The sequence below is a fragment of the Hylobates moloch genome, unplaced genomic scaffold, assembly GCF_009828535.3.
Source record: "Hylobates moloch isolate HMO894 unplaced genomic scaffold, HMol_V3 SCAFFOLD_15, whole genome shotgun sequence".
In the NCBI taxonomy this organism is placed as follows: domain Eukaryota; kingdom Metazoa; phylum Chordata; class Mammalia; order Primates; family Hylobatidae; genus Hylobates; species Hylobates moloch.
In genome coordinates this window covers 28,105,577-28,131,257 of record NW_026652290.1, presented here as the reverse complement: position 1 = coordinate 28,131,257, position 25,681 = coordinate 28,105,577, and the positions used below count along the sequence as shown (strand labels likewise).

The following is a 25,681-nucleotide window of genomic DNA, read 5'->3' as shown; positions in this document are numbered from 1 at the left end:
CCTGCCTCCACCTCTACCTAAAACTCAGGGTCTCTTCCTCCACTCTGATCTCTGAACTACCTCCCACATGTTCAGTTGAGGGGGTCCTTACTCCATGCTCCCCTCCCATAGCACAGTACTTAACACCTGTAATTACCTTTTCTTAAAAAAGATAGTTGAGCCGGGAGTAGTGGCTCATGCCTGTAATCCCAGCACTTTGGGAGGCTGAGGCGGGCGGATCACAAGGTCAGGAGATCGAGACCAGCCTGGCCAACATGGTGAAACCCCGTCTCTACTAAAAATACAAAAATTAGCCGGGCATGGTGGCACGCGCCTGTAATCCCAGCTACTCGGGAGGCTGAGGCAGAAGAATCACTTGAACCTGGGAGGTGGAGGTTACAGTGAGCCGAGATCACGCCATTGCACTCCAGCCTGGGCAACAGAGCAAGACTCCGTCTCAAAAAAAAAAAAAAAAAAGATAGTTGAAATTTGCTTATTGATTTTTAAAGACAGGGTCTTCCTCCATTCCCCAGCTGGAGTGCAGTGGTTTGATCATAGCTCACTGTAGCCTTGAACTCCTGGGCTCAAGCAATACTCCTGCCTCAGCCTCCCAAGTAGCTCAAACCACAGGCTTGTGCCAGCACACTCAACCTTTCCACATAACTATTTCCCCACCAGACTGGGAGTTCTTCAAAGAGAAAAATCATGTTTCTTATCCCTGCTGCTCTAAAACCTGGCACCATGAGTGAATGCTGAATAAACTAATACGGATGCTAAAGGATACCACATGAGATTCAAGTACAAAGTTACACTGTCCGCTTTACTCATAAGACAGTAACAAATTGGGTTTGGAGAGAAAAAAACAGTCAGAACAGTTCATCCGAGGCCGGGCGCAGTTGCTCACACCCGTAATCCCAGCACTTTGGGAGGCTGAAGCGGGTGGATCATTGAGGTCAGGAGTTTGACACCAGCCTGGCCAACATGGTGAAACCCCCTCTCTACTAAAAATACAAAAATTAGCTGGGCATGTTGGCGGGCACCTGTAATCCCAGCTACTTGGGAGGCTGAGGCAGGAGAATCCCTTGAACCCAGGAGGCAGAGGTTGCAGTGAGCAGAGATCACACCACTGCACTCCAGCCTGGGCAATGGAGCAAGACTTGGTCTCAAAAAAACAAACAAAACAAAACAAAACAAAAATATCATCAGAATACCCTAATGTGGGACACAAAAAAATGAGGATAGATGACAGGCGTTTAATAAAAGCTAGTGTCTTTCCTAGCCTCCTGATATTTCCCTAAGCCATACAGTTTGATTTACCAAATAAGACCGACTTTCTATTCAGCTAGAATCTCCTGGGACTCTTAGCAGGGCAAATTGGTCAGAGAAGAATGAGGAACCTAACCACACTATCCACTGGACACCCCTGGCTACTCTCAAGCTGGGCACAGTGGCTCATGACTGTAATCACAGCTACTTGAAGCTGAGGCAAGAGGATCCCTTGAGTCCAGAAGTTCAAGGCTGCAATGAGCTACAAGTCCCACCACTGCACTCCAGCCTGGTCAAAAGAGCAAGACTGTCTTAAAAAAAAAAAAAAAGGCCGGACGCAGTGGCTCATGCCTGTAATCCCAGCACTTTGGGAGGCCAAGTATGGTGGATCAAGAGGTCAGGAGTTTGAGATCAGCCTGGCCAACATAGTGAAACCCCATCTCTGCTAAAAATACAAAAATTAGCCGGGCGTGGTGGTGCGTGCCTATAGTCGCAGCTACTTGGGAGGCTGCAGCGGTAGAATCGCTTGAACCCTGGAGGTGGAGGTTGCAGTGAGCTGAGACCATGCCATTGTACTCCAGCCTGGGTGACAGAGACTCCATCTCAAAAAAAAAAAAAAATTCACTGCCAAGTGGAAATAAATTTGTTCATCAAACTAGTTTTGTTGTCCTGAAACATGAATGACTTGTTCTTACCTTGTTTGGTGATCTGAAAAGTCTTCTTACTGCAAAGAACAACCGCCTGAAGCATCTCATGGGGAGACACATGTGCCTTGAAATTTCGAGGGTTCCAGAGCTTTCTCATCAGCTCTCCAAAACGCTGGACCAACAAGAACATGATATCCCCTGGAGGACGTTTGATGTTCTTATAATTGTCTTCTTCCAGAAAGTAGTTCCGGAGAGGAGGAACATTAGATAGAGCCTGAAAATCAAACACTCCACTTAACCCAAAGCCCCTTTGTAGGACCCCTTGAGCCAAGCTCTTCCAACTAAAGCTCTCCTAATAGAATCTTGTGATGTGTATGTGACAGCCTTAAAGAGCCAAAAGTGGAGAATCCTACCCAGGCTCACATCACAGAAATATCATTAACGTTGAGTTTCATATGAACTACAGTTCTGCAGACACTTTGCTCATGTGGATACCACAAAGAAGGTTAAAACAAAACAAAACAAAACGCAGGTATTCAAATCTCTATCAACTTATTCAACAATTTCCTTTTGTTACTCTAATTATGCTGTGACAATACTTAAATTCATAAGGCAGAAGGCTAAAATCCAAATACTCTTTCCTTCATCATCCATTTTGGTTGAAGCAAAAATAACTACCTAGGAAACACAGTTCTCCCATCTCTCAACTCCACACTAAAATAATATGAAAATTATCTTAAAATTTGATGTTTTCCCATACTAAAACCACATAATTGTACATAAAAGTAAATATAGGGAGCTGTGAGGACGCAAAGGTGTAAGAACGATACAATGATCTTTGGGGACTTGGAGGAAAGAGTGTAGGGGGTGGTGAGGGATAAAAGACTACGCATTGGGTACAGTATAAACTGCTAGGGTGGTGGGTGACCAAAATCTCAGAAATCACCACTAAAGAACTTATTCATGTAACCAAAAACCACCTGTTCCCCAAAAACCTATTGAAATTTTTTTTTTATTTTTGGAGACAGAGTCTTGCTCCATCCCCCAGGCTGGAGTGCAGTGGCACGATCTTGGCTCACTGCAACCTCTGCCTCCAGGCTTCAAGCAGTTCTCATGCCTGAGCCACCGTGCCCAGCCGAAATTTTTTTTAAAAAGTGAATATACTCTGTTATGATGGAAAATGGTCGGCCAGGTGATGTGGCTCATGCCTGTAATCCCAGCACTTTGGGAGGCCGAGGCGGGAAGATCACCTGAGGTCAGGAGTTCAAGACCAGCCTGGCCAACATGGTGAAACCCCGTCTCTACTAAAAATACAAAAATTAGCCAGGCATGGTGGCACACGCCTGTAATCCCAGCTACTCAGGAGGCTGAGGCAGAAGAATCACTTGAAGCCAGGAGGCGGAGGTTGCAGTGAGCCAAGATGGCACCACTGCACTCCAGCCTAGACAACAAGAGCAAAACTCCATCTCAAAAAAAAAGAAAAAGTAAAAGAGAAAATGGTCTAAAGGTTTAGGACAATAAAAACAAATTGGATCTCATTAAGCAGAAAGATAAAAACTAGCCGTATTAGTTTCAGGAAGAAACACAGGCTCATCAGCCTGAGCTGTAAAACTGGGAGGAGGGGTCTGGGCGCGATGGTTCACGTCTATAATCCCAGCACTTTGGGAGGCCAAGGTGGGCGGATCACTTGAAGTCAGGAGTCCAAGACCTGCCAGGCCAACATGGTGAAACCGTCTCTACTAAAAATACAAAATTAGCTGGGTGTGGTGGTGACTGCCTGTAATTCTAGCTTCTCAGGAGGCTGAGGCAGGAGAATCACTTAGACCCGGGAGGCAGAGGTTGCAGTAAGCCAAGATCGTGCCATTGCCCTCCAGCCTGGGCAAAAAGAGCGAAATTCCATCTCAAAAACAAAACAAAACAAAACAAAACTGGGGGTAAGAGGACCAAAGACATCCTAAATAAAAATGCAGTATCCCCACAGGTCCTTCCCGACCAGCACTGTGCTTACCATGAACACATTTCTTTCTTAAACAAGGTCATCTATTCAGGGAGTCAGCTAGAAGGGTTTCTGCTAAATGTAGTAACCCAGGCATCTCTAAGGAAGACAACTCAGAACACAGAGAGTACTTTAACTACAGAGGGGATTAGGAAGGCCCCGACAAGCTAAGCTCAGCTAAAGAAACAAGGACTTCCTGTTTGTAGAATAATTACTAAAAAGAGAGATTTACTCTCAAAACAAGAGGATGGATAAAGTTTATCCTAATTCTCAGTTGTCTATCTTGTGGAGAAGGGTTGCACTCTGGCCTCAGCAACAATACAAATAATATTGGGCATCCTCAGAGAATTATCCACCCTCCAGATGGATGACCTGGTCCAGTCAACCCTATTTTAGTGGAAACATCATCACACAGGGTTTGTTCATCCATTTATTTTTATAAAGAGACCTTCCTACGCGATCTAAAATTCATCAGAAAGCCAAGACTAACAGCTCTGACCAAATCCAAATTCTATCTGTCCATCCTATAATAGTTTTCACTCGGCGGGGCGCGATGGCTCACACCTGTAATCCCAGTACTTTGGGAGGCCGAGGTGAGCGCATCACAAAGTCAGGAGATCGAGACCATCCTGGCTAACACAATGAAACCCCGTCTCTACTAAAAATACAAAAAATTAGCTAGGCGTGGTGGCACGCACCTGTAGTCCCAGCTACTCAGGAGGCTGAGGCAGGGGAATCGCTTGAACCTGGGAGGCAGAGGTTGCAGTGAGCTGAGTGTGACACTGCATTCCAGCCTGGGCGACAGAGCAAGACTCCGTCTCAAAAAAAAAAAAAATCAGTTTTCACGCAGCCATGAGAGGATTTAAGAGGGACGATCTGATGAAAAGTCTCTCTCTACCTAAGAATTTGACCTTTCCAGAGACTAGGCATGACACCAAGAGCAGACACTGAATGCAAAAAATACGCCTTTACAGTTTTTTGTCCAATTCTTCATGGCAAAAATATCACTTAAAAAAATTTAAAGGCCAAATAAAAACTAGCAGAAAACATTTGCAACACATGCAACAGAAAAGGGCAGAACTTCATTATATATTTCTTAAAGCTCAGTAAGATGAACCAATAGGAAAGGAGTCTGTAAGGCCCAATAACTCAAGAAAAAAATATAAATAATTAACTTTTAAAAGTGATCCAAGGCTAGGTGCAGTGGCTCACACCTGTAATGCCTGCACTTCTCAAAGCCCTCAAACTTCTCCAACAGCCTCGAACTCCTGGGCTGAAGGGATCCTCCCACCCCAGCCTCCCAAACAGCTAGGACCACAGGCATGCATGCGCCACCGTGCCCAGGTAATTTTTTTTTTTTTTTTTTTTTAAAATAGAGACAGGGTCTCGCTATGTTGCCAGGCTGATTTCAAACTACTGGCCTCAAGGGACCCTGCCACCTTGGCCTCCCGAAGTGCTGGGATTAGAGGCATGAGCTACCATGCCCAGCCCCTCACAATTTATACATGTTTTCCCCAACAAGCCTGTGTTTATGATTATAATTTTTAAATCATTTTATTGGTGAAGTAGGATTATTGTTTTCTTATTATACTTACCAACATTTAAAAATTGGCTGGACGTGGTGGCTCACACCTGTAATCCCAGCACTTTGGGAAGCTGAGGCGGGTGGATCACGAGGTCAGGAGTTCAAGAACGGCCTGGCCAACATGGTGAAACCCCATCTCTACTAAAAATACAAAAATTAGCCGGGTGTGGTGGCAGGCATCTATAATCTCAGCTACTCAGGAGGCTAAGGCAGAAGAATCACTTGAACCTGGGGAGCAGAGGTTGCAGTGAACAAAGATCGTTGGGTGACAGTGAGACTCCCTCTCAAAAAAAAATTTCTACAGTATGCACCTATTACTCATAAAATTTTCTTAAAAACAACTGATAATTGAAAATAAGGAATGGGCACGGTGGCTCATGCCTGTAATCCCAACACTTTGGGAGGCCGAGGCAGGTGGACCACGAGATCAGGAGTTCAAGACCAGCCTGGCCAAGATGGTGAAACCCTGTCTCTAAAACTAAAACTACTAAAACTCTATTAAAACCCTGTCTCTACAAAAATTAGCCAGGCGCAGTGGCAGGCGCCTGTAATCCCAGCTACTCGGGAGGCTGAAGCAGGAGAATCGCTTGAACCTGGGAGGCAGAGGTTGCAGTGAGCTGAGATTGCACCACTACACTCCAGCCTGGGCAACAGACTGAGACTCCGTCAAAAAAAAAAAAAAAAAAAAAGAAAAGAAAATAGGACAGCTTTGGTTTTCTGCCTTTCCCATTTCAGGGTTATGAGCACATGGGCAGGAGAAAGTCATTGATCAGCCAGCACAACAAATATCTACACAATTAAAAAAAAAAATGCATCTGGCATGATTCTTACTTGATACTGCAAGGCAACACAGATTCGGTCCCTCATTCCCTGCAAGTTCCAGAGGCCATGAGCCAGAGGCTAGAAAAAGCCTCACCATTTGACAGCAGCCCAGTGAGCAAAGGAATGCTCTGCCTGTTGCAGAACAATTACTCAAGTAGAGTCCTTAGCAAGACTTGGTGTCTGAGGATCATCTGACTACTCTACAAGAAGGCAGTAATTTCTTTTTTGAGATGGAGGAGTTTCGCTCTTGTTGCCCAGGCTGGAGTGCAGTGACGTGATCTCGGCTCACTGCAACCTCCGCCTCCAGGGTTCAAGTGATTCTCTTGCCTCAGCCTCCCGAATAGCTGAGATTACAGGCATGTACCACCAAGCCCGGCTAATTTTGTATTTTTGGTAGAGATGGGGTTTCTCCATGTTGGCCAAGCTGGTCTTGAACTCCTGACCTCAGGTGATCCTCCCGCCTTGGCCTCCCAAAGTGCTGGGATTACAGGTATGAGCCACTGTGCCTGGCCAAAGGCAGTAATTTCTTGGCCAGTACACATACCATTTCCTGTCCCTCTCTTTTTTTTTTTTCTTGAAACAGAGTCTCACTCTGTTCCCCAGGCTGGAGTGCAGTGGCGTGATCTTGGGTCACTATAACCTCTGCCTCCCGGATTCAAGCGATTCTCCCACCTCAGCCTGCCGAATAGCTGGGACTACAGGCTTGCACCACCATATCTAGCTAATTTTTGTATTTTTAGTAGAGACACAGTTTCGCCATGTTGGCCAGGCTGGCTCAAACTCCTGACCTCAGGCAATCTGCCTGCCTTGGCCTCCCAAAGTGCTGGGATTACAGGGGTGAACCACTGTGCTCAGCCTTCTGGGTGTCCTTCTCTTCCTCAATGTTCCTGTCTTGATCTTACCTGAAGGACAGCGTTGGCATAATCATTGGCCTTTATGTTATTCAGTCCCACGATACCCGGCAGGTAAGTGGTACCATCATATGCCCGGGACAATTTGGCTTGCTTGTCCAAGTTTGCAATTTGCTGCTTTGTGAAAGTGGGCTTCAACACATACTGCAAAGCAAAAGAAAATGTTAAGTTGTTTAAGAGCTGAGTTCACAAGAAATGTCTGTAACAGTAATTTCTACAAAAACAAAAAACACTTTGGCCATGAACATCCCACCACACACAGAAAAAGAGTCCCAACCAGTAGGTGTAAAGATTGAAGTAACACGGGGTAGATTCTCTCCCATGGCTAATCTACAAGGGGATCTCTGTGTCTATTCCAAAATCACTGAATCCCAGGTCTTTTCACAGACCTCAGGTCTGGTCAACTCATGAAAACTGACTGCCAGAAACTATACAATACTTAAGTTCCTAAAGGCAGTCTAAGTCTCAGATAGAACCTCCTGGGAGTAGCACATGGACCTAGCTTTGGAGCAGGAGAGTTTCCTCCACTCTGGGTGGGAATGAGGATCTCCATGAGTCCCTGGTACTGGAAGAGCAGGATCAGACTCTTCCCAGGCACAGAGTTACCAGAGTCATTATGTCACAGACTGGACAGAGATCATCCCAAACTCACTTTGAAACACTGAATTTAGCCCAGTTTCTCCCTCTATAAATACTGACCATAACTTTTTTTTTTTTTTTTTTAGACGGAGTTTCACTCTTGTTGCCCAGGCTGGAGTGCCATGGCACGATCTCAGCTCAGTGCAACCTCCCCCTCCCAGATTCAAGCAACTCTCCTGCCTCAGCCTCCCAAGTAGCTGGGATTATGGGCATGTGCCACCATGCCCGGCTAATTTTGTATTTCTAGTAGAAACGGGGTCTCATCATGTTGTTCAGGCTGATCTCAAACTCCTGACCTCAAATGACCCACCTGCCTCGGCCTCCCAAAGTGCTGGGATTACAGGTGTGGGCCTCCGCACCAAGCCTCCCCATAACTATTTTAATCTCAACTATTAATAATAGGCTTATACAACTTTTACAAGTAGAAAAAGCAGTATTTCAAAGACTAAATACCATGCTTTCCTTAAAAATAAACAGAGCATGAACAACCTAGGCAACACAGTGAGACTCTATCTCTATAAAAAATTTAAAAAATGTATCTGGGCATGATGGTAATGCCTACAGTCCTAGCTACTTGGGAGGCTGAGGTAAGAGTATCACTTGAACCCATGAGGTCGAGGCTGCAGTGAGCTGTGATGGCACCACTGCACTCCAGCCTGGGCGACAAAGTGAGACCCTGTCTCAAAACAAAACCAAAAACAAGAACAGAGCACTTGGCACCATGAATACACCCCACGTGCTGAAAAGGAAAATAATAATCAAAAGCCCAACACTAATCAAAGCCCAAGAGGACTTTCCATGCTCAGTACAATGAGTGTCTCTTGGTACAGGTCACAAACTAGAGCCCACAGATGAGACATCTGTGGCTGGATGCTCTGGCCACATCGTATGTTAAAAGCAGCCAGGAGCTGGTGTGCAGCTTGGTAAATACTGTCCTACACCAGGACCAATTCATATCCCTACTTCAAAGTGTAGAAGAATAATTTCACAAAACACTTTAAACCCCATCAGAATACACCCATATTTCTTCAGTCCTAGCCCTCAATGTTACAAGTAGAAATGACAGTTAAGTTACAGACTACAGGCTGCAATTACGAATTCTGACCTTACTCAGTTTCCCCAGTTCTTCCCAAAAGGGAAAGCAGCCTCTCGATGCCTAAAGGGACTGAGATTCTTCCCTGTCCTCAGGTGGGGCAGTCCCCTGGGAGCCCTGGGATGGCTCACTAAAGAATGGACCCCAAACCAACCCTCTTAGACACACACCGTGATATCCTCCAATGAGGAATCGATGATCTCATAGTTGTCTGGAAGGCAGTAAAACTTGAGGGTGTGGAGGTTGAGGAAAACATGGTGGCTAAACTGGACACTGTGAATGTAGGCGTGAGACTTCAAACCCCGGCCTGTAGGAAAGGGTAAAAGGCTGTAATAGAAGGGCAGATACTAGAACGCGCAGATCAGGTTTGCTTTTCCTTTCATTATTTTCTACCGGAACATGTTAATATCCGCAAAAAAACAAATATTATGCCATTCATAAAATGAATCCTCCACATGAAGTTCTCTCATAAAAAAATTAGCAAGAAAGACTAGCACATTAGTTATTTCATTCTCTAGATGGCCTAAGACATTGATTAGGGAAACAAATTTCACTATTTTTTTAATACATATATAAAATATATATAACCTATATATATAACTATATATAATACATATAACTATATATTCATATATAGTTTCCTATATACATTAAACTAGAAATATCTATGTATATGTGTGTGCATAAATACACATAAACATAAATACATACATATCCTATGACAGTCCATCATCACTCAGTCCTGAATTTCCAAATGCCCATATTCAGGACAATGCTTTATCTATGTAACTTTTTTCATGTTGCTACTTCTTTCTAGAATCTCTCTCCCTTAACCATTCAAACTCCTATGTCCTGCCAATTCAAGTTCCACCTCAACTCTTCGATGAACTCAACACAAACACTCCAGCTAACACTGATTTTTGCACATTTCAACTCCTATTGCACTTATTTTTACTCAGTGCCACAGTCCAGCAGTAATCTTTATGGTCTAACAAAACTCGCTGGTTGTTTTACATGTCAACCTTGACTCCTTATAAGCTCCTTATGAGAGCAAAGAATACAGTTTTTATCTCTTTTTTTGAGACAGGGTCTTGCTATGTTAGCCAGGTGGGTCTTGAACTCTTGGCTTTAAACAATCCTCCTCCTCGGCCTCCCAAAATGCTAGGATGACATGTGTAAACCACTGTGCCCAGCTGTTTTTACCTCATTTGAATCCTCCACTATACTATGTACATGGCAGCTGCTTGGTGTGAATGAGTTGAAATGATAAATTTTCAGAAAAAAATGGAATAAAAAAAGTCCTTTGAGCTAAAGAATACTCCAAAAAAAAAAAAATTGTAGCCTAGGTAACATAATAAGGCCTTGTCTCCACAAAAAAATAATTAGCCAGCTAGCAGGGTGCAATGGCTCACATCTATAATCCCAGCACTTTGGGAGGTACAGGCAAGCACACTGCTTGAGCTCAGGAGTTTCAAGACTAGCCTGGGCAACAGAGTACAATCCCATCTTTAAAAAAAATGTGGCCATGCGCGGTGGCTCATGCCTGTAATCCCAGCACTTGGGAGGCTGAGGAATGTGGATCACTTAACGTCAGGAGTTCAAGACCAGCGTGGCCAATATGGTGAAACCCCGTCTCTACTAAAAAATACTAAAATTAGCCGGGTGTGATGGTGCATGCCTGTAATCCCAGCTACTCGGGAGGCTGAGGCAGAAGAATTGCTTGAACTTGGGAGTCAGAGGCTGCAGTGAGCCAAGATCACGTCACTGCACTGCAGCCTGGGTGACAGAGTGAGACTCCATCTCTTAAAAAAAAAAAAAATTAGGCCGGGCGCGGTGCCTCACGCCTGTAATCCCAGCACTTTGGGAGGCCAAGACAGGTGGATTACCTGCGGCCAGGAGTTCGAGACCAACCTGGCCAACATGGTGAAACCCCATTTCTACTAAAAATACAAAAATTAGCCAGGCATGGTGGCAGGCGCCTGTAATCTCAGCTACTCTGGAGGCCGAGGCAGGACAATTGCTTGAACCTAGGAGGCAGAGGTTGCAGTGAGCCAACCTGGGCAACAAAGCAGGACTCTATCTCAAAACAATTTTTAAAAAGTAAAAATAAAAAAAAATACATATATTAGAGATTCGAGAACCCAGAGTCTTTGAGATTACAGTCTTTCATATGACTAGCTCTTTCTCCCTTTCAGATATATCCAGGCTATGACCAGTCAGAGAACCTCTTATTGGTTTTCTAAGAATATTTCAATTTCCTGGGAACAAATAGAAATTATTAGATATGATTCCTGAGAACAGCTTACTTTCTTTAAAAAAAAAAAAAAAAAAAAAAAAAAAAAACAGTCCCTCTGCAGCAGATCTGCAGTAAGCTCTAACAACTTATTTACCTTGAAAGTACTTGCCACACACCAGACAGGCATAAGCATTGATGTGTGAGAGGGAGATAGAACATAGTTTCTCAAAGTCAAAGTCCAGCACACTCCTAAGGAAACAAAACAGAAAAAAATAAATAGGATGGACATGTAGGAAGGCACTTAAATGAAGCAGTGTTGGCTCTGTGACCCATGATACCACACAACATCCTTCAGAAAACAGTTCACAACCATATATACATCATGGGGGACACTGATTATTCCTCACCTCCACCCGCCATGCTCCAAAGCACTGTTGAGGTGTCTCCACCAGACACATAATACCCACGAGCCTCTTTCTCATTAGTGTTTGTAACCAGTTCAGGACTTTCCATTGCAGTCACTTTCTCTAGAGGGAAAGCTACAAGTTAGACTAAAGTAACAGTACCCCAACAGTATTCTGGAGGTGGAGAGGACATAAAAAGGGTGAATAAATCCTTGCATAGAAGAAAAACTTATCACTTAAGCCCAGGAGCTTGTGGCTAGTGAGCTCTGATCCACCACTGCACTCCAGAATGGGATACAGAGTGGGATCCTCTCTTAAAAACAAATACTAGTAATAATTAATTACAAAATAAAAATGTATTTTTATCCATAAAAACAAATGGAAAGCCTGAAGAATTTCAGAATACCTACAAACAGACCTATTTATTCAAGTGCAAAGTGAGTACTAGGCAGTAAGGAACAAAAAACTTACCTCCACTGAATCCACAAAGAGATTTATTCTCAAATAGTAACTCTTAATTAACTGATAATAATCCCAAAGAGCTATGCTATCTAATTTATTTAGAGGCCACTAGACAAAGTGGCTATTGACAACTAAATTTAAAATACAGTTGTCCCTCAGTAGCCACAGGACACTGGTTCTAGGACCCCTTCAGATACCAAAATCCAAAATGTTCAAGCCCCTTACAGCTGGCCCTTTGCATCTTCAGGTTCCATATCCTGATACTGAGGCTGATTGTAATTCAATTAAATAAAATTTAAAATTCAGTTCTTCAACTGCAGGAGCCACTGAAGCCACAGGTGGCTCATGCCTACCATAATGAACAGCCCTTATAACTTTTTTGGTTTTTTTTTTTTTTTTTTTTTTTTGAGATAGGGTCTCACTTTGTCATCCAGGCTGGAGTACAGTGGCGCAATCTCAGCTCACTGCAGCCTCAACCTCCTAGGTTCAAGCAATCCTCCTGCTTCAGCTCCCCTCAAGAAGCTGGGACTATAGGAGTACACCACCACACCTGGCTAATTTTTTTATTTTTTGTAGAGCTGAAGTTTTGCCATGCTGCCCAGGATGCTCAAACTCCTGCGCTCAAGCAGTCTGCCTGCCTCAGCCTCCCAAAGTGCTGGGATTACCGGCATGAGCCAGAGCACCTGGCCATAACTTTTTTTTTTTAAGTTTTTTTAAAAGATGGGTCTCGTTGGCTGGGCACGGTGGCTCATGCCTGTGATCCCAGCACTTTGGGAGGCCAAGGCAGGTGGATCTCCTGAGTTCAGGAGATCGAGGCCAGCCTGGCCAACATGATGAAACCCCGTCTCTTCTAAAAAAAATACAAAAATTAGCTGGGCATGGTGGTGGGCACCTGTAATCCCGCTACTCAGGAAGCTGAGGCAGGAGAATCGCTTGAACCTGGAAGGCGAAGGTTGCAGTGAGCCAAGATCGCGCCATTGCACTCCAGCCTGGGGGACAAAAGTGAAACTCCATCTCAAACAAACAAAAAAAAAAAAGATGGGTCTCATTATGTTGACCAGGCTGGTCTCAAATTTCTGGCCTCAAGTGATCCTCCTACCTTGGCCTGCCAAAGGGCTGAGTACAGGCGTGGGCCACCACACCCAGCTCTTACAAGAGTAATTATATTATTGTAGAACATTCCCCTACAATATAGGTTGAAAAACATTTTACGTGCCGCTGGGAATCAGAGAAAAGAATGCTATGATGAGGTAAACTACCTCAGCTTTCAAACAAATTTCTGTGTTTTTTTCTGCTGAATCCCGGCACCCAAAATAGTATCCAGCACATACTAGATACTCCATAAATATTTCACTGTGCTACTGTTATAGGATACTATGCATCCTGTTATCCCAACATACAAATGCAAAATAAGCTAAAAGCTCTTTAACAACATGTGTTCTGACACTTTAAATCAAAGAATAAAGAGTAACATGGCAAGAAGCACAACTCTCTAGACAGGTTTAAAAAAAGTAAAGTTTGTCAATGTGTTGTTCAATGTACAGTCCAAAAACTTTCTGCATAGATTCCATTGTTCTTATGCTATCCTCAGCATCTCTGTCCTACTGACCTGTTAATGGTATCCAGGTATGGGCAGTGGCGGCTCCTCCGGTCCTCAGAATCCACTCGGCCATTCTTTGCTGAAGGGAAAATCATTACAGGCTTTGAAAATGGGAAATCTATACTCAGGGCCAACTAACAGAACAAAAAAAGAAACAGAAATGGGAAAAACTAATCAAGATGAGTTCCTATTGTTTGGGTGGCAACAATATCGAAAAAAAGTCCACTAGCCGGGTGCGGTAGCTCACGCCCATAATCCCAGCACTTTGGGAAGCCGAGATGGGTGGATCACCTGAGGTCAGGAGTTCAAGACCAGCCTGGCCAACCATGGTGAAACCCCGTCTCTACTAAAAATACAAAAATTAGCCAGGCATGGTGGTGGGCACCTGTAATCCCAGCTACTCAGGAAGTTGAGGCAGGATAATCGCTTGAACCTGGGAGAAGGAGGTTGCAGTGAGCAGAGATCGCACCACTGCACTCCAGCCTGGGCAACAAGAGCAAAACTCCGTCTCAAAAAAAAAAAAAAGAAAAGAAAAAAGTCCACTAATAGAACAAGCCACAAACTGGGAGAATATATTTGGTATACATAAAATCAACAGAAGATTTGTTTGCATTTTACATAAAGAAATCCCATAAAGCACGAAAAATATGAAATATGTCAAAAGCACTAAAATAAACTAATTGTAATACAAATGTACTATATAGTTGTGTGTTTGGTTTTTCTTGTTTTGTTTTGTTTTGTTTTGAGATGGAGTCTCGCTCTGTCCCCCAGGCTGGAGTGCAATAGCGCGATCTCAGCTCACGGCAACCTCCGCCTCCTGGATTCAAGCAATTCTCCTGCCTCAGCCTCCCGAGTAGCTGGGACTACAGGCGCACGCCACCACACCCAGCTAATTTTCATACTTTTAGGAGACGGGGTTTCACCATGTTGGCCAGGCTGGTCTCGAACTCCTGACCTTGCGATCCACCCTCCTCGGCCCGGCCCAAAGTGCTGGGATTACAGGCGTGAGCCACTGCGCCCGGCCACAAATGTACTACATAGTTTAAAGAGTGGCTGGGTGAGTGGCTCATGCCTGTAATCCTAGCACTCTGGGAGGCAGAGGCAGCCGGCTCACCTGAGGTCAGGAGTTCGAGGCCAGCCTGACCAATATAACAAAACCCCATCTCTACTAAAAATACAAAAATTAGCCGGGCATGGTGGCATGTGCCTGTAATCCCAGCTACTTGGGAGGCTGAGACAGGAGAATCGCTTGAACCCGGGAGGCGGAGGTTGCAGTGAGCTGAGATCGTGCCATTGCACTCCAGCCTGGACGAGAGTGAAACTGTCTCAAAAAAAAAAAAAAAAAAAAAGAAGAACGTACATGTGTATCTATAAATCTACCACTTGTCAAAAACTTGAGTGGGTCTCAGATCTTACCCTACTTGCAAGCTAACAAGTTAGCCTGTCACAGTTTTATGAATGCTGATGGAAAGCATGTGACTACCTGGCCTGAAATAAAGGACAGTTTATTAGAACAATGACAGTAGCCAGAATATAGCATTGGTGTCAGTTGTCCAAGTGAATTCCCACAAGGCAAAGTGAAGAGAACCCATGCACACAGTGAGCTGCCTTACAGGAGAGGAACCCTGAGCTTAGAGAATCTGAACCATTAACCATTTTTTCAAACGAGTCTCGCTCTGTTGCCCATCCTAGTCTTGAACTCTACCTCATCCTATAGAGTAGCTGAGATTACAGGTGTGAGCCACCACACCCTGCCCCAAATCTTTTATAACGGATTGTGCCCTTGTCTCCTCGTTTTGTAGGGAGACACCATTCCTATCTTCCAAGGCTGCTCACTACACGAAAATCCTTAACGAGAGTCCAGGAGCAAAGGCAGTCAGGCAATGGTCGCAGTACGTGCACAAATTCAAGAGACTAATGGAGAACTGTCTCTAGACTTTATTCAGCTTAAAAGGTGCTACATAATCCATACTTTAGTGCAGGTGCCTATTGCTCAAGCATTCTGAATATCTTAATTACAAGACCTTAGATGTAAAAACTGAAGGAAAGTCGTGCACGGTGGCTCACGCCTGTAATCCCAGCACTTTAGGAGGCCAAGGCGAGTGGAACACTTGAGCCCAGGAGTTCGAGACCGGCCTAGGCAACATAGCGAGACTTGCCTCTATCTTAAAACGCAAAAAAAAATTTCTAAAATTGAAGGAAGTAACACTTGTAAAATCAGCACTGAGCCCCCACATCAGGCATTCGATAAAGGGAAGCTGCTGTTGTTACGATTGTTGGAGTTAGAAATACCATACGGTTGGCCGGGCACGGTGGTTCACGCCTGTAATCCCAGCACTTTGGAAGGCCGAGGCGGGCGGATCACGAGGTCAGAAGATCGAGACCATCCTGGCTAACACGGTGAAACCCCCTTCTCTACTAAAAACACAAAAAATTAGCCGGGCGTGGTGGCGGGCGCCTGTAATCCCAGCTACTTGGGAGGCGGAGGTAGGAGAATCGTTTGAACCCGGGAGGCAGAGGTTGCAGTGAGCCGAGATCGTGCCACTGCACTCCATCCTGGCTAACAGAATGAGACTCCATCTCAAAAAAAAAAAAGAAAAAGAAATACTATACGATTATTGAGAAGGCTACTGTCTTCATCAGAACAAGTCGAACAGCAGAACCGTCGAGTCTGGATCCCTCTTCTTCACCCCAACCCCACCCCTGCCCCAACTCCGGCGCAGGGACCTGGCGAAAGATTAGAGACAAGAAAAAAGGACGCGAAAAAAAGAGGCTCTCGCGCCTAGCCCGGCCCGGCCCCACGCACCTCGCACCTCCCGCTCAGGCTCCGAGTCCTCATCGACCTCGCGCTCCCGCTTCACCCGCACAAACGGGACAACAGAAGCCTGGGCCTCGCGCACGCTCGCCGGCTCCACCTCCCGCTTCACGCGCACAGGGCTGCCCCGGGAGCTCGCCGCCTCAGGCTCCCGCTCTCGCTCCCGCTTGACGCGACCGGAGCTGCCCCGCGACTCGGACTCTCGCTTCCCGCGGGTGGAACCGCGAGACTCCCGCTTAGACCGGCCAGACATCTCCACTACCAGCCGAGTCGTCCAACGCAGGCGCCAAGCACGCTCGAGCGCGCGGCACACGGCCAATCAGGAGAGGGGCTGGTAGCGAGCCCCGAACTCTCTACGAGTCGCCACTGGGGACAAATCACGCTGCAGAAAATTTGTGGGCGGTGCTATTCCTGCAGTGGCTTCCTCTCCCCTGAGAACCTTCTGTGAGCCTACTGTCGTTTACAGTTTACTGAGACGGGAACCTTTACTGGCGACAGTTTTCTGGATAAAAGCCGTCAGGCCGGGCGCGGTGGCTCACGCCTGTAATCCCAACACTTTAGGAGGCCGAGGCGGGTGGATCACCTGAGGTCGGGAGTTCGAGACCAACCTGACCAACATGGAGAAACCCCGTCTCTACTAAAAATACAAAATTAGCCCGGCATTATGGCGCATGCCTGTAATCTCAGCTACTCGGGAGGCTAAGGAAGGAGAATCGCTTGAACCCAGGAGGCGGAGGTTGCGGTGAGCCGAGATCGCGCCATTGCACTCCAGCCTGGGCAACAAAAGCGAAACTCCGTCTCAAAAAAAAAAAGAAGCTGTCATTCGGCCCCAGATTTGTGCCTCAAAACCACCATCGTGAGGTCGTATCACACAGTCTCCGCGGCTTGGAGGCTGACAATCCTGCGCAGGAAAACTAGGCGATATTCCCAAATCATCCCCTTGACGGCCCTAATTCTACTTTTAGAAGGTTCTTGGTACCATGAAAACGCAAATGCCCGGTAGGGGCGGATTTACCATGAAGCTAATAAAGCTCTAACCTCAGGACCTGCCTCGAACTTGTTTGCTTGTTTGAACCGTTCCATTGAGGTATAATTGACATACAAGAAACTACATGTTTAAAGTGTGCAATTTAGGCCAGGCGCTGTGGCTCATGCCTGTAATACCAGCACTTTGGAAGGCCGAGGCGGGCGGATCACCTGAGGTCAGGACTGGAGACCAGCCTGGCCAACATGGTGAAACCCCGTCTCTACTAAAAATACAAAAATTAGCCGGGCGTGTTGGCATGAGCCTGTTATCCCAGCTACTTAGGAGGCTGAGGCAGGAGAATCGCTTGAACCCCGGAGGCGGAGGTTGCAGTGAGCCGAGATCGCCCCATTGCACTCCAGCCTGGGCAACCAGAGTGAAACTCCATCATACCCACACCACACCACACCACGCCACACACCACACCACACGTGAAACTCCCTCATATCATACCATACCATACCACACCACACCGTGTGCAACTTACTGAATTCTGACTTGAGGTATATGTCAGAGGCGTTCGAACCAGACCAACTCCATCTTGAGTGAGGGTTAGGAAAATGAGGCTGGGACTTGCCAGGCTGCATTCCCAGGAAGTTAGGTATTCCTAGCCTAGAGATGTCTACGGTTAAGGGAACAGAGAGATAATGTTTACTAAACAGATCCAGACTCGGGAGTGTCCTAATATCCCAATATCTGGAGAATAAAGGCATTCCTAATTTTGCTTTAAAGATAATAATATGTCTTCTTGCAAAATATAGTAATTAATAAAATTAATCCTTTATCACAAACCCTTGTAGCAGAGCACATCTCCCCATGATCTTTTTATCCTATATATAAACAAGCATTTGTAGCCATGGTGCATGCGTTCCTCCTTTTACTTTCAGGAACACCCTATTCTGTCTATGGAGTAGCTGTACTTTCACTACTTTATTTTTTATTTTTTATTTTTTTTGAGACAGAGTCTCACTCTGTCACCCAGGTTGGAGTGCAGTGGTGAGATCTCGGCTCACTGCAACCTCTGCCTCCTGGGTTCAAGTGATTATCCTGCCTCAGACTCCTGAGTAGCTGGGATTACATGCACCTGCCACCACGCCCGGCTAATTTTTGTATTTTTAGTAGGCACAGAGTTTCACCACGTTGGCCAGGCTGGTATGGAACTGCTGACCTCAAGTGATCCCCCTACCTCCCCTTCCAAAGTGCAGGGATTACAGGCATAAGCCACCACACCTTGCTACTTTACTTTCTTAATAAACTTGCTTTTACTTTGCACTGCGGACTCACCCTGAATTCTTTCTTGCACAAGGTCCAAGAACCCTCCTTTGGGGTCTGAATATGGATCCCTTTCCTGTAACATATACACCCATGAAGCCATCACCACAATCAAGAGAAGGGATCTGGGCCCAGTACGATGGCTCACACCTATAATCCCAGCACTTTGGGAGGCCTGAGGCAGGAGGATCACTTGAGGTCAGGAGTTCAAGACTAGCCTTGGCAACATAGAGAGACCCTGTCTCCACAAAAAAATTTTAAAATTAGCTGGGCATGGTGGCATGCTATTCAGGAGGCTGAGGCAGGAGGATCGTTTGGGCCTGAGAGGTGGAGGCTGCAGTGAGCAGTGATTGCACCACTACAATCCAACCTATGCGACAGTGAGATCCTGCCTCAAAAAAATAAAAAAATTAAAAAAATTTAAAGAATCTACCCAGCCCCAAAAATATCCTCTTCCTCCCAGAGAACCCCCACAAAAATCAACTGATCTCTCGGTCACTATAGATTAGTTTGCACTTCCTACAGTTTTATATAAATGGAATCATACAGAGTCCCTGGCCTCCTTCACTGGGCATATTTACTTTATGATCCATCCATGTTGTTGAGCTACAGATCTTCCTCTGGATTGCTCAGTAATATTCCATTGTGTGGCTGGACCACCATTGGTCCCTGTTTTTTGTTTTTGTTTTTTTTTGAGATGGAGGTTGGACTGCAGTGGGTCGATCTCGGCTGACTGCAACCTCCGCCTCCTGGGTTCAAGCGATTCTTCTGCCTCGGCCTCCCAAGTAGCTGGGATTACAAGCGCCTGCCATCAAGCCCAGCTAATTTTTTGTATTTTTAGTAGAGACGGGATTTCACCATTTTGGCCAGGCTAGTCTCGAACTCCTGACCTCTTGATCCGCCCGCCTGGGCCCCTCCCAAAGTGCTGGGATTACAGGCATGAGCCACCACACCTGGATCTTTCTTTCTTTTTTAATGTATTTTTTTCTTGTAGAGACGATGTCTCACTGTGTTGCCCAGGCTGGTCTCAAATTCCTCCCTCCAGCGATACTCCCACTTCGGTATCCCAAAGTTTTGGAATTACAGACATGAGCCACTGCATCCAGCCGTTTGTCCCTGTCCTAATCATGAATTCCTGATTTTGACTTTTGTAAAAGGACTTGAGAATTTTACACGCTGTGATGTGAACCCAGTGGTCAGAAAAAATAGAAAAAAAAAAAAAAAAAAAAAAGGGCCGGGCACGGTGGCTCATGCCTGCAATCCCAACACTTTGGGAGGCCGAGGCAGGCGGATCACCTGAGGTCAGGAGTTCAAGACCAGCCTGACCAACGTGGTGAAACCTCATCTCTACCAAAAATACAAAACTTAGCCGGGCGTGGTGGCACGCACCTGTAGTCCCAGCTACTAGGGAGGCTGAGGCAGGAGAATTGCTTGAACCCGGGAGGCGGAGGTTGCAGTAAGCCGAGATCACGCCAATGCACTCCAGTCTGAGCGACAGAGTGAGACTCCTTCTCAAAAAAAAAAAAAAAAGGAAAAATAAATAAAAAAGAAAATAATACACCCCTAGGTCCCTCAAAAACCCTGGGTCCTCCCGCGGGGACAGTTAAGCCATCGGGGAGGTGAGCAGGTGGCAAGCCGGGCCAGGAGAGCCTTCGCGGCGCCTTCGCGAAGCCTGCGGCCTGGGCGCCGCTGTGTGCCCTGCCTGAGCATTTCAAGGCCTCACAATCTATTTGAGGTAGGTGCTCTAGGTGTTCCCATTTACTAATGAGGAAACTGAGGCGTGGCAGGGTTACATGGTCAGCCAAAGTCACGCAGATGGTGACAGATTGCACAGCATCCCATTACCAGAAAAAAGACGGGAAGGCACCGCCGTAAGTATCGAGTTGTGTTAACAGATGATTTGCATTTTTCTGAATGTTCTGGTATCAGCTGTAAGCCGAAATCCTTGTTTCCTTTAATATGTTACGAAAAAACAAACAAAAAAAACAAAACCAAAAGCCCTCTGTCCGAGGGGGTGGAAGTCAAGCATACCCTACTCCACCCGACCCGACCAGACCCGAAAACTCCGCGCGCCTCATCGCTTGGCCAGGCAGGGGCCTCCCAGACCGGAAGTCAGGATGCGGGGCCGGAAGCTGAGCGAGGGGCGGTGCGGACCTCTGTGGGCGGGTGGCTGTTGTTGGGGGCCGTCGAGGCGGCGGCGACTCTGCGTCCCCGGCTCCGGATGGAGGCGGGGCCGCATCCCCGGCCGGGGCACTGCTGCAAGCCTGGGGGGCGACTGGACATGAACCACGGCTTCGTGCACCATATCCGACGGAACCAGATCGCTCGGTACCGCCCCGCCCTGCGCCGCCGCCACTCCTGGCCTGGCCTGGCCCGGCCCGACAGTCCCTGACTCCCCTCGGCTCCCCGCAGGGACGACTATGACAAGAAGGTGAAGCAGGCGGCCAAGGAGAAGGTGAGGAGGCGGCACACGCCCGCGCCGACGCGGCCCCGCAAGCCAGACCTGCAGGTGTACCTGCCGCGACACCGAGGTGAGGCCGCCCGCCCCGCCTGCCTCCAGCCCGCGCGCTCTTCCTGCAACGCACTCCCCTTCTCTGTAGGGAAAAACCACTTCTTACTCCTAAGGTTCAGCTCACCTCGTCTGTTCCCGGAACCTCCACCTCAACGCTCCCAAATCTCCGCTGAATGATTCTCCCCAAGAACTGGGATGACTCATAAGCCCCCAGTTAAGCATCGCTGTCAGAGTATCGGGGAGCCAGCAAGAAGTTTATTTGCCGGTTTGCCCCACCGTGCTGTATTTTAGTAAGGTGCTCCGCTACCTAGCAAAGAGAAAGTCTGGCACAGCGATGAGCGACTAGCACGTAATTGTGGAATGAACCCAGTAAATGGCCTTTCCCCAGCTTCCCTGCTACCTAGAGATCACACTGGTTAACATATGACACTCAATTTTTGTTAAACATTATTACTTTTTTAAAAATGTTTTTATTTTATTTTTGAGACTAGGTCTCTATCGCGCAAGCTGGAGTGCAATGGTGTGACCTGGGCTCACTCCAGCCTTAGCCTCCCGAGTACCTGGGACCACAGGCGTGTGCCACCACACCCGTTAATTTTGGTATTTCTTGTAGAGAAGGGGTTTCCCCGGCTGGGCGCGGTGGCTCACTACTGTAATCCCAGCACTTTGGGAGGCTGAGGCGGGTGGATCACGAGGTCAGGAGATGGAGACCATCCTGGATAACACGGTGAAACCCCGTCTCTACTAAAAATACAAAAAATTAGCCGGGCGTGGTGGTGGGCGCCTGTAGTCCCAGCTACTCGGGAGGCTGAGGCAGGAGAATGTCGTGAACCCGGGAGGCGGAGCATGCAGTGAGCCAAGATCGCGCCACTGCACTCCAGCCTGGGCAACAGAGCAAGACTCCGTCTCAAAAAAAAAAAAAAAAGGGGGGGTTTCCCCACGTTGTCCAGGCTGATCTCGAACTCCTGAGCTCAGGTGATCTGCCCGCATCGGCCTCCCAAAATGCTGGGATTATAGGTGTGTGCCACTACCTTTGTTAGGCATTACTTAAAGTACTTTTAGATCTTACGTATATTAATTCACTGAGTCTTTATACAACTTCATAAGAAAGCTTCTGTTTCATAGTCAGGAAACAGGCACAGAGAGGTTAAACAACTTGCCCAAGATCTCAGCTAGTAAATGGCAGAGCCTGGATTTGAACCCAGGCAGAGCTGTATCCACCCTTCTGCTTTCCAGTACTTTTTGCTAGACAAATGTGCATTGTGTACCTACTGTGTGACAGGACTGTGCTGGCCTCAGAGCAGGGATGCAAAGGTAAATAAGTCTGTTTGGCAGCACACCAAACGCTTACACTGGGCCGGGCGCGGTGGTTCATGCCTGTGATCCTAGCAGTTTGGGAGGCTGAGGTGGGCGGATCCCTTGAGGCCAGGAGTTTGAAATTAACCTGGACAACATGGCAAAACCCCATCTCTACTAAAAATACAAAAATTAGCCAGGTATGGTGGCAGGCGGCTGTAATCCCAGCTACTTGGGAGGCTGAGGAAGGAGAATTGCTTGAACCTGGGAGGCAGAGGTTGCAGTGAGCCGAGATTTAGCCACTGCACTCCAGCCTGGACAACAGAGCAAGACTCCGTCTCAAAAAAAAAAAGAAAAAAAAACCCACTTACACTGGACCCATAAGAAGATTGGGGCAGCTGGGTGCAGTGGCTCACGCCTGAAATCCCAGCGCTTTGGGAGGCCAAGGTGGGCGGATCACCTGAGGTCAGGAGTTCGAGACCAGCCTGGCCAACATGGTAAAATCCCATCTCTACTAAAAATACAAAAATTAGCTGGACGTGGTGGCACTTGCCTGTAATCCCAGCTACTCGGGAGGCTGAGGCAGGAGAATCGCTTGAATCCGGGAGCGGAAGTTGCAGTGAGCCGAGATTGCACCACTGCACTCCAGCCTGGGCGACAGAGTGAGACTTCGTCTCAAAAAAAAAGAAGACTGGGGCTTTCTTAACCGTGTATTTTCCTGCAGCATCTCTATGGGCAGGGCCTTCAGCAGCACCCCCCTCTTCTTTCTTACTGTGGTTCATCCTTCCAGATGTCTCTGCCCACCCACGCAACCCAGACTATGAAGAGTCCGGTGAAAGCAGCAGTAGTGGAGGCTCTGAGCTGGAGCCTTCTGGCCATCAGCTCTTCTGCTTAGAATACGAGGCAGACAGTGGAGAGGTCACATCAGTTATCGTCTATCAGGTACGCCTGGTGGAAACAGCTGCAGCCTGAAGGTCCTGGGCCATGGTAGTAACCATTGTCAGACCCTGAGCCCTGTTTTCCTCAGGACCCCCAGTGGGAAGCGTCTGCTCCACATGTGAGCCTAGGCCTGGCGGGCAGTGCTTTTGAGCACAACTCACTCCCATCTCACAGTGATTCTCAAGTAGGGGAACAGGGAGGGCTCTTAGCCCCCAGTGGAGAATCACTATTACAGGGGATACCTGGGAAATGACAAGTGCTGGCAAAAAGCCTTGAGCTAAATGGAGGTCTGTGAGAGTGTTTAGGGACAGGGCAGGTCACCTTTCTGGAAGAGGCCAGGCCCTGAGCCTCCTGACTCTTCCTCCACGTAGGGCGATGACCCAGGAAAGGTGAGTGAGGAGGTGTCGGCACACACGCCTCTGGATCCACCCATGCGAGAAGCCCTCAAGTTGCGTATCCAGGAGGAGATTGCAAAGCGCCAGAGCCGACACTGACCATGTTGAAGGCGTTCTCTCCAGGCTGGATTCACTGCACTTGGAAGAATTCTGCCCAGGGAATTTAGTGTGGGGGTACCAGGACCAGTTTGTCTGATCTTGAGACCCCCCAGAGCTGCTGCATCCATAGGGTGTTGCAGGACTACACCTGGCCCGGCTTGCAGTCATTCTTTCTTATATGTTGACCCATTTGCCCAGCCTGATATTCTGGAATTTTTTTTTTTTTTTTTTTTGGAGAATTTTGTGTGGCTAATGTGTTCTAGAAGCAGAGACTCCAGGGAGAACCAGAATTTATGAAGCCTCGTGCCAATATGGTGCTTTCTCACCGAGGTCATATGCCTGGCTGCTGCTGTTCCACTCAGCTCCATGAGCCATGTTTGTTATTTTATGTTTCTTCTGTGCTTTTGCTCATTTCCACCCATGTATTCATAGACCTTTTTTCAGCCCTTTTTCTTTGTTCCTTTCCTTCATCTTTTTGCCTCAGGTAGAATCCATCAGTTCTCCTCCCCCTCCAACATGACTGTGTACCTCCAGCTGCTCAGGACTTTGGAGGTGGGAGCGGGGCCTGGGGATCTACCCTTCTAAAAAACTCCAAGTAATTCTGATACCAATAAAGTGGGAGACCTCCATTTTTGAGGCCTATTTGCAAGCATGTCTCCCTCCCTTTCCATGGCTTTTTTGTTTCTCGCATGTTCCACTGCTTTGCACTGTCTAGACAGGAAACCTAGGAAGATGTTGGTGCTAAACTGCAAAGATTTCTTACAGCAAAACCTGCCTCGGCCAGGGCTACAGAATTCCAACTTTCAACTTCATTCCCAGCCGTGAACAGACTATCCTCTGCTCAGACTAAAAGGGAATTATAAAACAAGTGGGAACTTACTTTCCAGTTGTGACTTAACAGTTCTGAACATACCTACAAGTAAAGTCAATATTAGCAATAATTGCCTGATTGACAGCACGCCAGAGGGAATGAAATGAGGCCTTCTGTCCTACCTCCCAGGAGTATGTAACTCAGATCCTTAGCATAAAGATCCCCAGGAATACCACTGCTCTAAACCGATGAACATTTTTTCTAATGCAGGGTTAGGCTTACGTCTGAATTCCACAAGACATTCTCCCCCTCCAGTACGGAAGTTCCAAGGCACTTGTTTTCCAGCACATCAGCCTAACCTCAGTGCCTTGAAATGTGGCTTTAAGCATTTGAGAACTGAGATTTCCTGAAAACATAGGCCCTTGCCCCAGGGGTTTCTCCACATCCGGGTGTTAAGACACCTGATGGCACTGTTGGTTTGTCCCCTATACCCCAGAAAATCTATCCTGCAAGGTAGCTATTTCAATCATGTCATTAAAATGTGGCAAGTCACAGCTCGCAATGCCAAAGGAATGCTGAGGCAGTAAGTGAGGTGGATAAGTGAGAAAGGCCCGGTAGTGAAAGTGGCCAGGGACCAGAATGCTCCAGACCTACAGAGCTGGTCAAGGTTAAGTGCCTTAAACTTACCAATCCTGGGCTCAGTTCTCTTTTGAAAGGAGAAAGTCTTTGTCCTCTACTTAGGCAACTGGGCTAGAAGTGCCTTTTGACTTCTAATGTTAACTACCCTCCAAAGCCTCCTGCGTCAAGGAGGCTCTCCCAAACTCCACCCCTGTTCTTCCTGGTCAGAGAACCAGTCAGTCATTCTAGTCTTCCAGTCC

The 25,681-nt window shown here is 46.9% G+C and overlaps 2 protein-coding genes across 8 annotated transcripts in view; one reads left to right on the top strand and one right to left on the bottom strand.

Moving 5' to 3' along the window:
- Positions 1 to 25,681, bottom strand: part of USP39 (ubiquitin specific peptidase 39) — a 59,257-nt gene that overhangs the window by 28,974 nt on the left and 4,602 nt on the right. For 3 of the 7 annotated variants that reach the window (XM_032178411.2, XM_032178410.2, XM_032178413.2), the window contains exons 1-6: positions 16,447 to 16,746; positions 13,650 to 13,719; positions 11,329 to 11,423; positions 9,109 to 9,245; positions 7,198 to 7,350; positions 1,941 to 2,166 (exon numbers count right to left, since the gene is read on the bottom strand). In XM_032178411.2, the coding sequence (XP_032034302.1) occupies positions 1,941 to 2,166; positions 7,198 to 7,350; positions 9,109 to 9,245; positions 11,329 to 11,423; positions 13,650 to 13,719; positions 16,447 to 16,708 (943 nt within the window). In that variant the 5' untranslated portion in view covers positions 16,709 to 16,746. Of the gene's footprint in view, positions 1 to 1,940; positions 2,167 to 7,197; positions 7,351 to 9,108; positions 9,266 to 11,328; positions 11,424 to 13,649; positions 13,720 to 16,446; positions 16,747 to 17,966; positions 18,102 to 20,596; positions 20,830 to 25,681 lie in introns of those variants that run through there. The other 4 variants (XM_032178414.2, XM_058428319.1, XM_032178415.2 and 1 more) reach the window with 4 other exon arrangements.
- CUNH2orf68 (chromosome unknown C2orf68 homolog) lies at positions 20,907 to 24,644 on the top strand. The gene is made up of 4 exons (XM_032178428.2): positions 20,907 to 21,079; positions 21,164 to 21,282; positions 23,350 to 23,501; positions 23,870 to 24,644. The coding sequence occupies exons 1-4, from the start codon at positions 20,973 to 20,975 to the stop codon at positions 23,990 to 23,992; spliced, it is 501 nt and encodes a 166-aa protein (XP_032034319.1). The 5' UTR covers positions 20,907 to 20,972; the 3' UTR covers positions 23,993 to 24,644.